Here is a 14950-nt window from a genome sequence, read left to right as displayed (position 1 = left end):
CTAACAAGCTTTTAGAAAGATTGAACTTGAGACCCTGGTTGCATTAGCCCAGAATACAAACCTATTGAGCCTCTAGATGCAGAATCCACGGAAAAAAAAGGTAGGAGCAAACTTTAATTCAGAAAATGACAACAGCTCTACTTCAGGCATTGTCCTGAAATTTCTATGTATTCATTCATTTAATCTTCTTATAGTTCCCTGAGAAATAGTTTTTGACTATTATCATCTGTCCACAAAAACGGGGGAGTCCTGGAAGGGCAAAGTATCTGCTTGTATCAGGTTTCTGTGGCTGGCAAACTGTGGCTGCCAAGGGACTTAAATCTAGACCTTGGATTTGAATAGCGATTGTCCTACTCCAGAGCTCCAGACAACGCAGGGGCTATCGCAAGACCTTTAAGGGTGGCTTTTCTGAATGACTGCAGGCCTGATGGTGGTCTGCAAAGAACCTGCACCTAGCTGGCTATGCTTTGCATTAATGCGTTCTTATTTACAACAATTGCCAAGAGGGTAAGAGAAAAATAGCACAGCAGTTCTAAATCCCACCAGTTATCCGGCCTCCAAACCCCACAGGAAATATTGTATCTGTGCAATACGAATCATGTGAGTTCTGTGACTGTATGTGTGACTTAGGTCACATCTGCTTGGCTCCATGTAAACACCTGTACTTGTGGATGTGTTCATGTAGAACAACATCAGTTTTGTGTACTGCTGTGTGGTGGTTTGATCATAGACTCAAATATATGAATGTTTGACTCCTTAGAGAGTGGCATACTTGACAGAGATCAGGAGGTGTGGCCTTATTAGAGAAAATGTGTCACTAAAGGATAATAGGCATTGGGGTTTCAAATGTTCAAGTCTGGTGTCTCTCTCCCTCCTGCTGCCTGCAGATCTGGATGTAGAACTCTCGGTTCCTCCAGCACTATGTTGCCTGCATGCTGCCATGCGTCCTGCCATGCTGATAATGGGTCTCTGAAACTATAACTAAGTCCCAGTTAAATGCCTTCCTTAATGAGAGTTGCCATGGTTGTGGTGTCTCTTCACAGCAATGAACACTGACTAAGACATACTGAATTAATGGAAATATTGATCTACAGAAATCAAAATGACTGACAGGTTTTTATAAAAATTAATCTATATTACACATGACAGTAACAAGATTTGGGATATCTTAGTTTACCAATAAAGAACTCAATATGTGCTCCTCCTCAGCATCATTCATTATCAATATCATATAAATGAGTTTCAATGAGTTCTTAGGATGCAGTACTATTTCTGCTTTAATGGCAGTTATATTTTGTAAAACACCAATATATAAAGGTTGGCTGAAAGATCAGTAATTCTCTGAAGTGCCTGCTTTAGAATCATCTGCTTTACTTTCTGAAATATTTGTATCTGGCCCAACCATAGATGTGTGGAATAAGAAAACCCAAAATTTGGAATCCTTACAGTCATATTAGGGTCAACCTGAAGCACCCTAAAGTTTGGGAAATGTTTTGGTAAGTGTCACTTTTGAGTGTTGTAGAGATAAAGGAGATTCAGTGTTCATGTGGGGGAGAGAATATTTCAAGATGACTTGAGAAATAAGTGGTTGCAATACTACTGTGCCATCTGACCTTGTCCTAGAAAAAAACAGGCCAAGGAAAATGGACATCTTCCTGTGGATCGAAGACGACTTCTGCTCGAATGGATGGTCTTCACTTGGAGAGCCACACCAACAGTTATTCATCATTCCTGGATTTAGACCCAAGGCCATGTTTATACATTTTCTCCTGTAGTTCTCATTCCATGATAGTGAGATGAAGAGAACAGCCATGACAGCAAGTAGAGCATGTGATACATGCTAACTCTCACCTCTGCCCCTTACTATCTATCTACACAACCATGAGCAACTGGCTGAACCTTACCAGATCTGCTTGCCTCTGCATAGTGGCTACCCAGCTGAGATGCTTGCTCTGTAGGGGCTGTGAGATTTACATGGATGCCTCTGAGTGTGGTGCTTGCCTGACACATGATAAGTATTCAATAAATAGCAGCTAGTATTACCAGCCTCTTCTGACTCATTCAAGACTATTTTTTTCTCCTTTTGCCTTAAATAATTCTGAATCCCAAAATATTCAAGAGAACTTCAAGGCCAACTTTCCCCATCTGAGGACACAAGAACTTAGCTTCTGCCTTATATGATGTTTCTTAGCTCAAAGATCATGTAGACTTTCTCCCTGTAAGTCAAGTGCTAGAAATCAAAGTAGTGGTGTCTTCTGTGTTGTTGAAGCTCACTTCCTATGTTCTCCAACTTGCTATTTTTGACCAAAAACAAACCAAGTGTGAATTTTAATTTTGTTCATGTGTATATTTTTGTTTATTGCTACTTTGGCGGGGCGGGAGAGATCAAAGTTGTATCCTAGGACCCCAAAATCTAAGGGGTAAAGTAAATTTTCTTCAGTGCTGCATTTTCAAAATCATCTTATATACTTGCAAAAATGTCTTCAGGGAAAACCTCATTTTAAGGGGTGGAAGAAGGCTCAGGGGGCAAGGAGTCTGCTCTGCAAGCTTGGTGATCTGAGCTCAGATCCCCAGAGCCCACACAGAAGCCTGAAGCATGGCGTGAACATCTGTGATCCCAGTGCTTCTGAGACAAGAAGGACAGGGAGATAGCTTTCCAGAAGCTTCTGGGCAGACTAGTCTTGTGCATTCAGCAGTGAGCAGGTGAACGAGAGACACCTTGCTTAATCCAGGTGGAATATGAGGACTGACTCCTGAGGATGCCCTCTTATTTTTATATTAGTGTTGTGACGCACATGTGCCTGTGGTCTCACATAGGGCACACACATTTACACACATCATTCACACAATGCAAAGATTCAAAATTTCGTTTTAACATTTACAACCATCATGTTAACCATAATAGTTAAAACTTATTTATCCCAGAGTTATAGGAAGATACTTGCACATCTTTGAAGGAAATCCTTTCACTGTGTGTGGTTGATGACATAGGCGCTATTATGGAGGAGACAATCAAGTCACACTCAGGCAGGGATGTGGCAGTTTCTCACAGCTCCATCTTTAAATAAAATAATTTATGTAAAGCATATTCATGTTCACACATAAAATATAGAATGGAAACTACTGCAAAAAGTTGAATTAAAATAAACCCAAGATTCTTAATGATTTGAAATTTATTTATGCATGCTTCATTCAGCAATATCAAGGGTACAGATGAAGACAGGGGCGCTCTGTGGTGTTCTTTCTTTGCTTGAGGTCATAAGACTTGGAGAGAGTTTGGATTATAGGCTCCACTTGGGGCTTCTGCCTTACAGCCTGTACAATGCCAAGGGTGAACAGCCATGCCTCGCAGTGAGGAACATACACTTCCTATGCCTCGCTATCATCAGGAGGCCAAGCGATAGTCAAAGAACAGGCAATGGGTGGGTGTGATGGGGAAGTTTTGAATCTGAGTGCCTTTTTTTTTTGGTTCAGTTGCATAGAGAGAGGATATTAGCTAGAGGGTGAAGGGTCAAATGTCAGAGGTTCAGGGAGAAAGGAAGTGTTAACTAGTGGTCTAGAGAGAGGGAAGTTGAATGGACAAAGTTATGTAACTTGACCAGTGAGAAGTACTCAGAGCACACTGGAAGTTAGCAGGCAGGGATTTACAATGAATCCAACAGTATGCTTGCCAGCTGCCTTCTCTTGTGTGACATCGAAATGGAGCCACATGGGTTTTAATCAGTGTTGAAGTGTTGCAGAAAAGTGTGTGGAGGCAGTATAGGGATGTGGGGACTGAGGTCAACATGACAAGGAAGTGTTGCAGTAACTAATGACAGAATTTAGTCTTAGTTTATAGAAATAGAGTATATAATCTGGGTGGAGGTCAGGGAAATGGTGGATGAAAGGACTCTCTAAATCAGGACAGTAGAATATTGTCAGACGTTAGAAATGAGGCAAGAAGGCAAAGGATTAGGGTTGGATACTGGAATTCTTGAACGCAAAACCAGTGGTGGATTTCAGAGATTGACAAGTGAGGATGTGATTGTGGGAACGAAGGCAACAGACAAGATCACTGGGGAGGTGTCTTGAATGTTGTCCTAGTTAAGGTTTCTATGATGGCACACCATGACCAAAATCAACTTGGAGAGGAAAGGGTTTTTTTTTTTTTGTTTGTATTGTTTTGTTTTGTTTTCACTTACAAGTTCACATCATAATCCCTTTATTGAAGGAAGTCAGAACAGAAACTCAAACAAGGCTGGAGCCTGGAGGCAGGAACTGATGCAGAGGCCACAGAGGGGTGCTGCTTACTGGCTTGCTCAGCGTGGCTTGCTCAGTCTGCTTTCCTGTAGAAACAAGAACCAGCAGCCCAGGAGTGGCATCACCTGCAATAGGCTGGGCCCTATTCATCAATTAATAATTAAGAAAATCCTCTACAGCCTGTATCCCAATCTTGTAGAGGCATTTTTCTTAATAGAAGCTGCCTCCTCTCTGATACTCTAGCTTGTGTCAAGTTGACATAAAACTAGCCAGCATAAGCATTGAAAGGACCACCTTAGTGAATACTGAGATAACTAAAAATGATTGAAACCTTGGCAAGAACAAAGATCCAGACTGTGAGGGACGACAGGAAGTGGGAGGTGGTGTGGCTGAGGCATGGCTGTAGCGAGGTGGAGAGGTGGGTAGAATGGCCTGATAGGAAGTAATGGACTCTCTAAAGTCATGGAGTTAACAGTTGATGAAACCTGGCTATAAAACTCCTTAGTCTAGCTGCTGAGCCAAGCTCCTAACTACTTTGCTAGTTACTGATAACCATGCTATTTTACATATCAAAACTAATAATGTGTTTACCTGTGAATAAACATTGAACAATGGATGTAGTCTCGTGAACATTTAATTTTATAGCCCATGAGATTTACATGTTACAAGATAACAAGTTTATAAAACATACCATCATCACAATTTATTTTTATATATGCCATCAGAAAAGCATTCTTTATTCACCAAATGGAAATGTGAACTATAATGGATCGCAAATAGTCCTATTAAGTTTATTCTATGTGCCATAAGCTGTACAAAAGATGTGTTTCTTGACAACCAAGCACTAACGTGTCCCACACAAATCGATTCCTTGCTAATATGGTAAGGTTTTATCCACGTATTTTATTTTTTCCATCAAAATGGTCTAACACTCCCTAAATTCAACCACCATGGCATTTGCTGACCTTGCTGACTAGTACCATAAATCCATGACTACTAGCTTCAAATGGGCTCTGAAACTGTCCAGTGACTGACATCTGTACATTTCATAGATGCTTAGACTAGATTGTGAAAATCCAGTGATGTATTGAGGTCATGCAGTTCAATAACTACCTCACCCAGGACTAAGGCCAGGTCTGTCCAACCCTCAATCATTTGTGTGATGCAGTGACCACCAAGGACAAAACAGCTATCATGACCTTTACAGATGTTGAGGGTGACATGTTATCTGAGTCCTTAATACGTTTATTATTGTTCTAGATTCTGTGAAGAAAAAACCTTGAATTTTAGGAACTTGTTCTTAATCTAAATGTAAATAGTATACAATATGCTGTATAGTATTAGTCATCTACAGCACAAAACTGTGACAGTTGGGGATGCACTATTTACTAGTTCAGACACTGTTAGTACCCCCTAATGGTACAAATTAAGCATAACATAAATTGAGGAAAGGCAGGATTCTAGGTAGAAAGTATCTGCAAAGACCCTGAGGCTATCATGGATCACATACATACTTTGGGTGCTATTAACCATTATTATCCTTATTACTTTGGATGATGACTCTCATCTACCCACCATTCCCTTTTGATGCCCTTCACAATAAAGTCCATCATCTGATATTCTAGCAAAGGCTTTGATCTCTGTTTCCAGTGCCCTGTTTCTATTCAATAGAAAATCTGAGTTAGCACTCGGACATATAAAGGGTCCCACAGTAATCCCTTTGTGCAATAGTCCCCACACATAGCAAATTGGTCATACAGGGTTTCTTCTTACTCATTTACATCCTAGCTACACAGGAGAGGAAATATCAAAGTAACCAGAAACAAGGCCTAACAGCCAGTCAAGTTCACAGCCCAACACATCCTTGGGATTGGGAGGGAGGGGGCTGGGGAGGGCGGAGATAGAATTGTGAACCGAAGCTGAAAGCTGAGAAAGTGTCAGTGCTGAGAGAAGAGCAAATAGGCTGTGGATATTGCCTAACACCTAAAGAGAAAAAGAAAGGCAACAAAAGGATGCTAATATTTTTGTATTGCGTACTTCCGTGTGTACCCTTCTGGCTACCATACCATCATTCCAGTGAGTTCTGTGGCGGCTCACATTCTGCTCCTGTCTGAAGCAATGACTCTTAGACAGTTGCAGAGTTGTCCTGAGCGGGCCTACATGGAGGCCATCTGAGGCTGCTCAGATGGGAGGGGAGGGTTTTAGGGCCTTCATTTGTCAGCATAAAAATCATGCAACAAGTTAAAAAATAAAATTACATTCTGACTTTGGATTCTGCCCATTTTCCTGACCTAAGACAATGCAGGTGTATCGCCCAGCACAGCACAAAGAATGGTTGCATAGCCAAGAGGAAACAAGAGATTAAGCACTCCTTCTATGGCAGGTCCTATACCACATGTGGTCTGACACTCCCTGTAGGTTCCAAGATGGTATAGTACGCTTTTCACACAGCTAGCTTTGGCATAGTCGGTTCCACTCAGCAGTGCTGGCCAGTCCTGCTGGAGGCATCGGAAGAGTAGAAACTGAGGTTGAAATCTCTGGTTTGATTAACAGTGCCCACAATCTTTCAACTTTCACCCTGAAGAACCAATGTGACTTGTAACCTGCTTAGATGCCTGTGTCCTGGACCACAATCTGATTGAGAGGCCTAGGATATGCCAAGCAATTATTCTATAGTTATCAGTTCAATAATGATGGAAAGGACATGCTCTTCAGAGGATGCAGAGACTTGAGCTGTGGCTGCTGAAGGCATCCCCACCCTCTGTACTTTAGCAATGCGGGGAAGACAAACTTCATGGTGTGAACAGTAAAGAAAGGAGAGGGACAGTTCTAGCCGCCTGTAGACCTCTGGCATCTAGCCTCAAGAGGCAGCTCTGCTCTGAGCCGGGATGGGCTTGCTTGAATTGGGATCAGCACATTTTTCTTATTCAAAATTCCTCAAGAAGGTCTAATAACAGAAACCTTTCCATTTGGGGTTGGTCCCAGATTCTTCAGCTTCAGAGTATTTTTGGTCCTTTTATATCTACTTCCTGCTATTCCTGAATCACGATGTAGCCACCCCAGTGCTGTAAGCCAAGCTCCCCATTATTCCAGGCCTTGCCAAACAGGCAGCCTTCTCTTCTTTAGATGGCTCAGCCAGTATGAAGCCTGCTTCCTGTAACGCCACCCCTCTTCTGTGTTAACACTCTCTACCATTTATCTAAACAAGTACGTGCTTCTTCAGAGAGATTCCTTGAAGGGCAAGAATTTTCTTAATTCAATTCCCTTGCTTAGCACCACATTTAACAGACAATAGACCTTCAGAAATATTTGGTAAATTAATCAAATTAGAATCCCTATCTTTGGCAGATCATCCCTGATTAATGGGAAAAAAATAAATGTTTCTTTTTTTTTCCTTTGATAGTAAGATCTGCAGCTCCCTGAAATGTTTAGCAATTTTAAGATATTCTCTTCCCTGTGTCTTGGTGATTAGTGTCAATACTGAGTAGTTAGCTCCCCTGGGTATGGGATCAGGGACAGGGGCTTGCATTTCCCATGCTCACAATTGTCTCCTCTCCTACAAATTCAAATGTGTCTGCAATCTGAGTTATAGCCTGTGCTGGCATCGGATTGTACCTTGAGGCATGACACACCTTCCTGTATGACAGTGGGTTCCAGCTTCCTAATACTGTGACCCTTTCATACCATTCCTCATGTTGTGGTGACCTCCATCCGTAAAATTATTTTGTTGCTGCCTTAGAGCTGTAATTTTGCCACTGTTATAAATCGTAATGTAAATAAATATCTGATATACAGAATATCTGATATGCCACCTGATGGGCTCATGATCCACATGTTAAGAACCCCTGCTCTATATATTGAGAAATCACACCTTAGTATAAGATTTACATTTGATCCAGGTAATTAGCAAATTCAACATATTTAATAACAGATTCTATGACACTCATTCAATGCTAAGCACTGTTCAGAGCATGTAATTATATGAACTAGTTCCTCCTCATAACAACCTTGCCAGGCAGACACAGTTACTGCCATTGGCCTCATTTCATATTTGAGAAAATAAGAGTACAGAAAAGCTAAGAAACTTGTCCAGGGCCATTATAGGGATTATCGGTGTCTTGGAATTCAGATCAGTCAGACTCCCTCCAGAACCTGTGTCCCTAACACTCTACCCTCCTGCCTATTAATGTGAGGGGATCCATAGACTGCATCTCTGACTCCTCCCTGTATGAGTTGGTTTTGCTTTTGAGTGAGTCAAGAGTTTGAGGCCTCTTCTACTTTCACTGAGAAACATACAGATACCTGCTCAAGTGTCTCCAGGCTCACTGATTCATTGCCTGTGTCTTGAAGATAGACCTGTGTGTGTGTGTGAGAGAGAGAGAGAGAGACAGAGACAGAGACAGATCCTATGAAATTTGTATTCCCATTGTAATCAAATCATTCCTGCCATTTGCCTCCTCAAAATGTATTTTCAACAACTTAGGAACCAGGCCAAGAATTCCTCCAGTCCCACATTGTAACAGGTTTGAACCTAGAGATAACTTGAAGGTGAAATGTGTGTTATCTAAAATTATTAAACAATATTAAGTGACGATGATACTGCCCCCAAAGAAAAGATGAAATAAGCATGTCTCTTTTTCTTTATTTTTAATTATTCTAGTGTTTAGAATCAGTTGAGTCATTTTCTCATAAATTTGGATATTTTACTGAATGGTTCATATTTTGTGTTGTTCAGGAGACATCACTTAATGTTCAACCAGACAGAAGCAAATTCAAATGCTAGCCTGTATCCGTATATGATGAAAGGAACAAGCACATAGATGGCATCTGGTGGGGGAGCTGTGGCTTTGGTGAGGGGGCTGTTCACCCTACATTATTTGGATACTTTTGAAGCCTTGGAGATTTCTAAATTGAATCCTAGGAAGAAAGTATTTATAAATAGTAAGCATAAAAATGAGCACCCTTGTACTGTCTTATCCCTTATATAGGCCTAATAGCCAAGGCTTCCTCTTGTTGCAGAGCCCGGACTCTCCTGGTTTAGCTAATTAAGTTAAGTTGGTGGTTCCTAATTTGATTTAGCCCAACGCCCCATCTGATAGCAACCATTTAAAAGATCTCTTGTACTGTTCATAAATAATACAAGCTGTGCATACAAAATTCCACAAGTAAATAGAATGTGTTAGTGGTAATTATAATTTGTAGTGGTATAATAACTGTTTGTAACATGTAAATATTGTACAAAAAAGTGCCACTACAGATATTTGTACATAATACAATTTACTTTGTGTGAGGCATAATAGGTCTGTGTTGTATAATAAAAGCGATGGAGACTGATGAAGATATGCTGTATTGCATCTAGTATAACGTATGATACAGTAATTCTAACATTTCAGAGGCAGAGGCAGGAGGATCAAGATGTTGAAGTTACCTTCAGCTAGGAAGTGAGTTTAAGGCCAGCCTGGGCTACATTAGGCCCTATCTCAAAAAAATAACAAAACAAAATAAGCTCAAACTAATTTCTGTTGTATTGATGAATCAATGATTATACAATGTATAATTTCCCCTCAATCTTCATAATAGCTATGCACCTGAGATGGATCTTGTGTTAAAGCTGTACAAGCTACCTTGTGTTTATATAAAAAAAATGGGCTCAGATTTATAAAGTTTTTAAACACTTGAACAAACGGCCTTATGATATTCAAAATCTTGCAAGACACAGGGACATTTCGTGTTGTGCAGAACAATCCTGAGCACAGCAGTATTTCAGCTATTCTATCCCTACCATTTAAATGCTAGTACTGTTCAGCTACCGGATTAATTATGAGACTATTCCATAATTATGCCCCATAATTGAAAGAATAAGTTCACCTAGTGTACACAACAGCTCAGTACTTAGCTCAAGTTCTAGGCTTTACTCAGACTTGTTGGAATGAATAGTTCATTTGGAGTTTCCATGGCTAAAGTAGTGAAACAATACACATTGTTTAAAAGAGATCTTTTTCTACTTTCTAGAATGCTTGCCAATACCCAGATGTTTGCTAGCAAGGAGGAGTCGATAGTTACTTGAAAAGAACTAATTGCTTCTGTTTATATGAGCAGCGTTAAAAATGTTTGGATACATTTGGAATATCTCAAACACTAAGGATCCTTATATCATTTTGAGTAGGAAGACTCTGACCTATGATCCTTGACTAAAAATTTGCTAAATTTTCAAAAGGGTCTGTAAAGTTGTTGTTATTATCTATCTATCTATCTATCTATCTATCTATCTATCTATCTATCATCTATTTTGCAAATGAGGTGGTTGAGTCAACAAGGCAAACTATCTGCCTTACTCAAACGGTTGGCTCAGTAACAGAGCAGGCTTTGAATACAGAAATGCCTAGTTTCAAAGAATTTGACTTTTTAAAGATATCATGTCCCCCATCTTTCTTCAGTAAGGCAAACATAAGTTTCTGTAAATGTACTACAGAAAGATTGTAAATTATGGCTGAGTCCCATCTTACTGTGTAGAGCAGCAATGTCACGTCTTTGTTGGTAATTCAGTTATTTTTTTAATACTAACTTTGTTCTTATTCTTTTTCCTGGGTTCAAGGTTGTACATGCACTCACATGTATGAGCTTCTTGAGGGCAAGGACTATGTGCTCTTCATCTTTGGGTCTTTGGAACCTAGCAGAGTAGCTGACATGGAGAGAGTGTTTGTTGAGTGGACTTTAACTGAATAATGTTTCTCCTTTTAGGCCTTGGCCTTACACAATATTTCAGCGAGGCTTTGACCTGGTTTTGGGAGAGCAGCCTTCTGATAAAATATTCAGGTAAGTTCACATCCAGGGATGTGCTTTTATATGTCTATAAGTCCCAGTGCTCCTCGGCCCACTGACCATTTCTAGGGTTAAACAAAGGAAACACTTGGGTTTGTTCTGTCTACTTAGAACAAAAGTGTTTGACCCAAATCATACCCAGGGGCAACATGGAGGGCTGTAAAGTCAGACAGGTTCTGTTTGGGTCCAATTCCATTCCTTGCCAGCTCAGTGAGCTTCAGTAATGTGTTGAAACTCTCAGAGCCTCCAGTCTCCCTGTTTGTTAAATGGGGCTGTAATACATGCCTGGCTAGATTAGAGTGAGGGATACGTGAGATAATACAGGGAAAGTCCCCAGCACAGAATCTGGCACAGAACAGGCAATTAATGTCAGGTTCTGCTTTTCCTCTTTACATCTAATTTGCACATTCCTTATAGAGTCTTGAGTTGTTCAAAATTAATCTCTCCCGCCCCTGCCTCCTTCTATTCTAAACCCTACCTTATTATTATTTTCTTTTATCTATTACCCTCCTGATCAAATTTGATGATTCTAATCCCTCCCAATTTCTACCTGCATATCTGGTAATAGCACACATTACAAAGGCTCACAAGCAAAGGGGAAATTTGGGTGCCAGCCATGAACTATTGAATTTTCGTAAAATTTAATTCACACCAGGCCCTTTCTGGAACATAAGCTTATTTCCAACCTAAGATTTTATTGTTCATTCCCATAGTCAGTTTGTCCTTCCCTCAACATGCATTTCCATGTACCTACTTAGAGCCAGAGCCTGTGCTTGGCCTGGTAGCATGGTCTTTGTCTTCTTCCACGGGCAAGCCCACTTTTGGAGGATGTGGACAGACATTCACAGGTGGATGTTGTCATAGAATGAGCTCAGTTACTGAATACCTTTGCTGGAAAGAGGCTGAGCGGTGGAGAAGAGGTGGAGAGCTTGCTTTCTTTGTTCCTGTAGTCATGCAGTGGGCTGAGACTCACTTATTTCTAAATTCTCGAACCCGTTTCTCTATCAGTCACACCTTGCTTTGGTGCTGACTTTTGCCCCTGCATGACCCTCTTGAGCCCACTAGCACACACGTGTGCTATTCCTCCTCATGACTTAGGATGGACACGGCTGCAGTTCATATTTACATATCAGTCTCCTGAGTGTCTTTCTTAGGGCAGGTTGGGTCAAGTTAATGATGCTGGCTGTAGGCTGCACTTGAAATACTTGTAGTCTAATAGAAATCAGCAATATTCCTTATACTTAAATTTTCTAACAATGATTTTTATTTGGATGACTTTTCCCCCATTTTCTCGATGTTCAACTGCCAGGATCATTGAAAGTTTCTCTTTCTTTCTTTCTTTCTTTCTTTCTTTCTTTCTTTCTTTCTTTCTTTCAAAAAAAAAAACAACCACAACAACAACAACAAAACCAAGGAGATAGGGAATCATGAGAAATTTTGTTGATAGAATATATAAGGTCTCTGTTTCCAACAAATTGTAACTTAATAGTAAAAAAACAAAGGTTTTGGTCAAATCTCTGTAAGAGTAGAACTTGCATATGAAAATATGTTCCATCTCCACAAGCATCATTTTTTTTCAAGCCTGTTGGCTGACAGGCGAATGTCACAGCCATACACTATTACAGAGGGAGCAGGTGTGGTGTTTAATCCATGACTTCACCGCCTCAGGAGCCAGTGCGGTGATCAATATGTTATTAACAATTTTGGTACCTAATATGACAATAACTCTTTTCTCAAATGAATACCATGGGTTGCGCTTCATGTATTTGGGGCACTTTTAAATTAAAGTCACTCTGGCATCTAAGTCAACCATTTACCAATGGAAATTCTGAGAAAAGTTTGATCTGGCCAGTGATGAAAATTGGTTATTTATTTGCTGTTGTACTGACTCATGATTTTTATCATGATCAGTTCCAAGCCACTGCATATTTCTCTAGCATGTGGAATAGAGTTTAAATTCTGGCTTTCAAATCTTTCTACCACTGAATGCTAAACAGTCAGCTATGAAATAAGCTGTTCTTCTCCTGTGGAATTTTCCATTCATGGTCAAATATAGCTTCTACTCTCTCCAATTCACTGCATCCAGTATTTTCCCAAACTCTATCATTCAGCCAGATTGCATCTTTCCCTGCTAATAGAAACATTGAACATTTCCATGGTCCACACCAGGTTTCCAGATCTGTCATCTCTTGAACATCCATTATTCCAAAGCACTATTTCAGATGTTGTAGGAATGACCTTGATGGGCTTGATGAAGGAAGTCCCTGTCCTTAAGTTTGCAGACTCGCCCAAGAGGTGGTCTTTTATCTGTGGCCCTATGTGATAATCCCTAGGCTTTGTAAAGACTAATGCACCCAGCACAAACCAACTCAAAAGTACTGGGACTTGTACCCAGGGAATGAATACTTTCTAAAGACATTATGGAAAATTTTATCTACATACATGATTGATAAACACTGCTATAAAGCTTCTGTACTGTTTCACAATGAATGACTATGGTAGTTTATTGTCAATTAATTTATCTCAGATTTATTTTTAACTTGGCATTTTTCTTTTGAATGAGATGGTTACCTTCTTGAAGAAAGAAATGGTTCCATAGATCGGTTTATACATTTGATATAGTCTTGAACATTTGGCAGATAAGTATAGAGGGTCATTTTAAGTATCTTCTGAGCCCTTGAAATTAGACAAGAAAAGGCAATGGATGGTGAACTCAACTTTGAAAAACAGCAATCCCAAGCTGGATGCAAGAGGTCACTGGTTCATTCAGCTGTGCTTTTATACCAAAGACAAAGACATTCTCATGATACCCCATTGTGAAGATCCATCCATTCCACTGGACTCTCTGGTGCCAAGTATGAGTGCAGGATACTTGTGTGTGTGTGTGTGTGTGTGTGTGTGTGTGTGTGTGTGTATGACCTCCCCTTCAAGTGTTTACCTTCACATCCCTGAGAAAAATATTTTGCCCTAGAAAAACCTGGCCAGGGGAAGAGTGAAGACACCAGGTGAAGAGCTCTCATGTTTTCCCATGTTCTATTTTGCACCAGGCTAGAGAGACCACAGAATTATTCTGTCCAGTACTGACTAATGAATGTTTGCCTCTGGACAGAAATTTCTAGCTGGGCTTCAATGGGATTGTGCAGCATAGAGCTGAGTCCTCAACAGCAGTGGTCACCACCAGCTGTCTCTAAAGAAGGCCCAACGTGGGAGAGCATTCCAGATGCTCGCTCAAGCTTCCCTTGGGTGATGTTTTTAAAGTCATCCCTGCCAAATTTACATGAATGAGAGACAGATGAGATTTCAGGACGCAGCTTTTTTTTTTCTAACAGTTTAGACTATATTTGGTTTTTGGAGTTGTTCAGTAGATTTTGTGTATGAAAGAAAGTTTTAGAATTTCATAAGCACCAGCCAGCATGGGCTGTCAAGCCTCTGGGATCCATATTTGACCAACTCCATATTTCTTTTCTACAAAGGTTGACCTTTCAGAGGTCACTGATATCCTTATGGTATTAGACAGTGGATTTGTAAACCAGGGCCAAAGAAATCACTGGAGAAGGCCATCGTGAGGATAAATGAGTAGCTCTGCCTGTCCTTTTGCGTTCTCAATAAGTGTTAGATTCATACCACATCTAACTGGGCTTCCATTATAGGGTTTCACCTTGACTCTACCTAGACTGAAGGAGACTACATTGCTTTACTTGCTAACTAATATAGTTAGTTTCTCATGAAAACTACATCATGGTTGTTAGACCCATCCATATTCAAAGTTTAGCTCACATTCTGTTTGCCATGAATAATTAGCTTTGCCAATGTATTCATTAAATTTGTACCTCCTGGGTATGTCACCCAGATGCCACTGAAAATGAAGGAAACAAAATATTCTGTTGAT

General features: G+C 40.3%; 1 protein-coding gene across 1 annotated transcript in view; it reads left to right on the top strand.

The window, feature by feature from the left end:
• Positions 1-14950, top strand: part of Astn1 (astrotactin 1) — a 342711-nt gene that overhangs the window by 224173 nt on the left and 103588 nt on the right. Inside the window, exon 9 of the mRNA XM_050135418.1 lies at positions 10981-11055. Coding sequence (XP_049991375.1) covers positions 10981-11055 — 75 coding nt within the window. The remainder of the gene's footprint in view (positions 1-10980; positions 11056-14950) is intronic.

This window comes from Alexandromys fortis, unplaced genomic scaffold (genome assembly GCF_014885135.2).
Source record: "Alexandromys fortis isolate MF-2015 unplaced genomic scaffold, M_Fortis_MF-2015_v1.1 scaffold_21, whole genome shotgun sequence".
NCBI lineage: Eukaryota > Metazoa > Chordata > Mammalia > Rodentia > Cricetidae > Alexandromys > Alexandromys fortis.
This window is presented reverse-complemented; position numbering and strand designations above follow the sequence as displayed.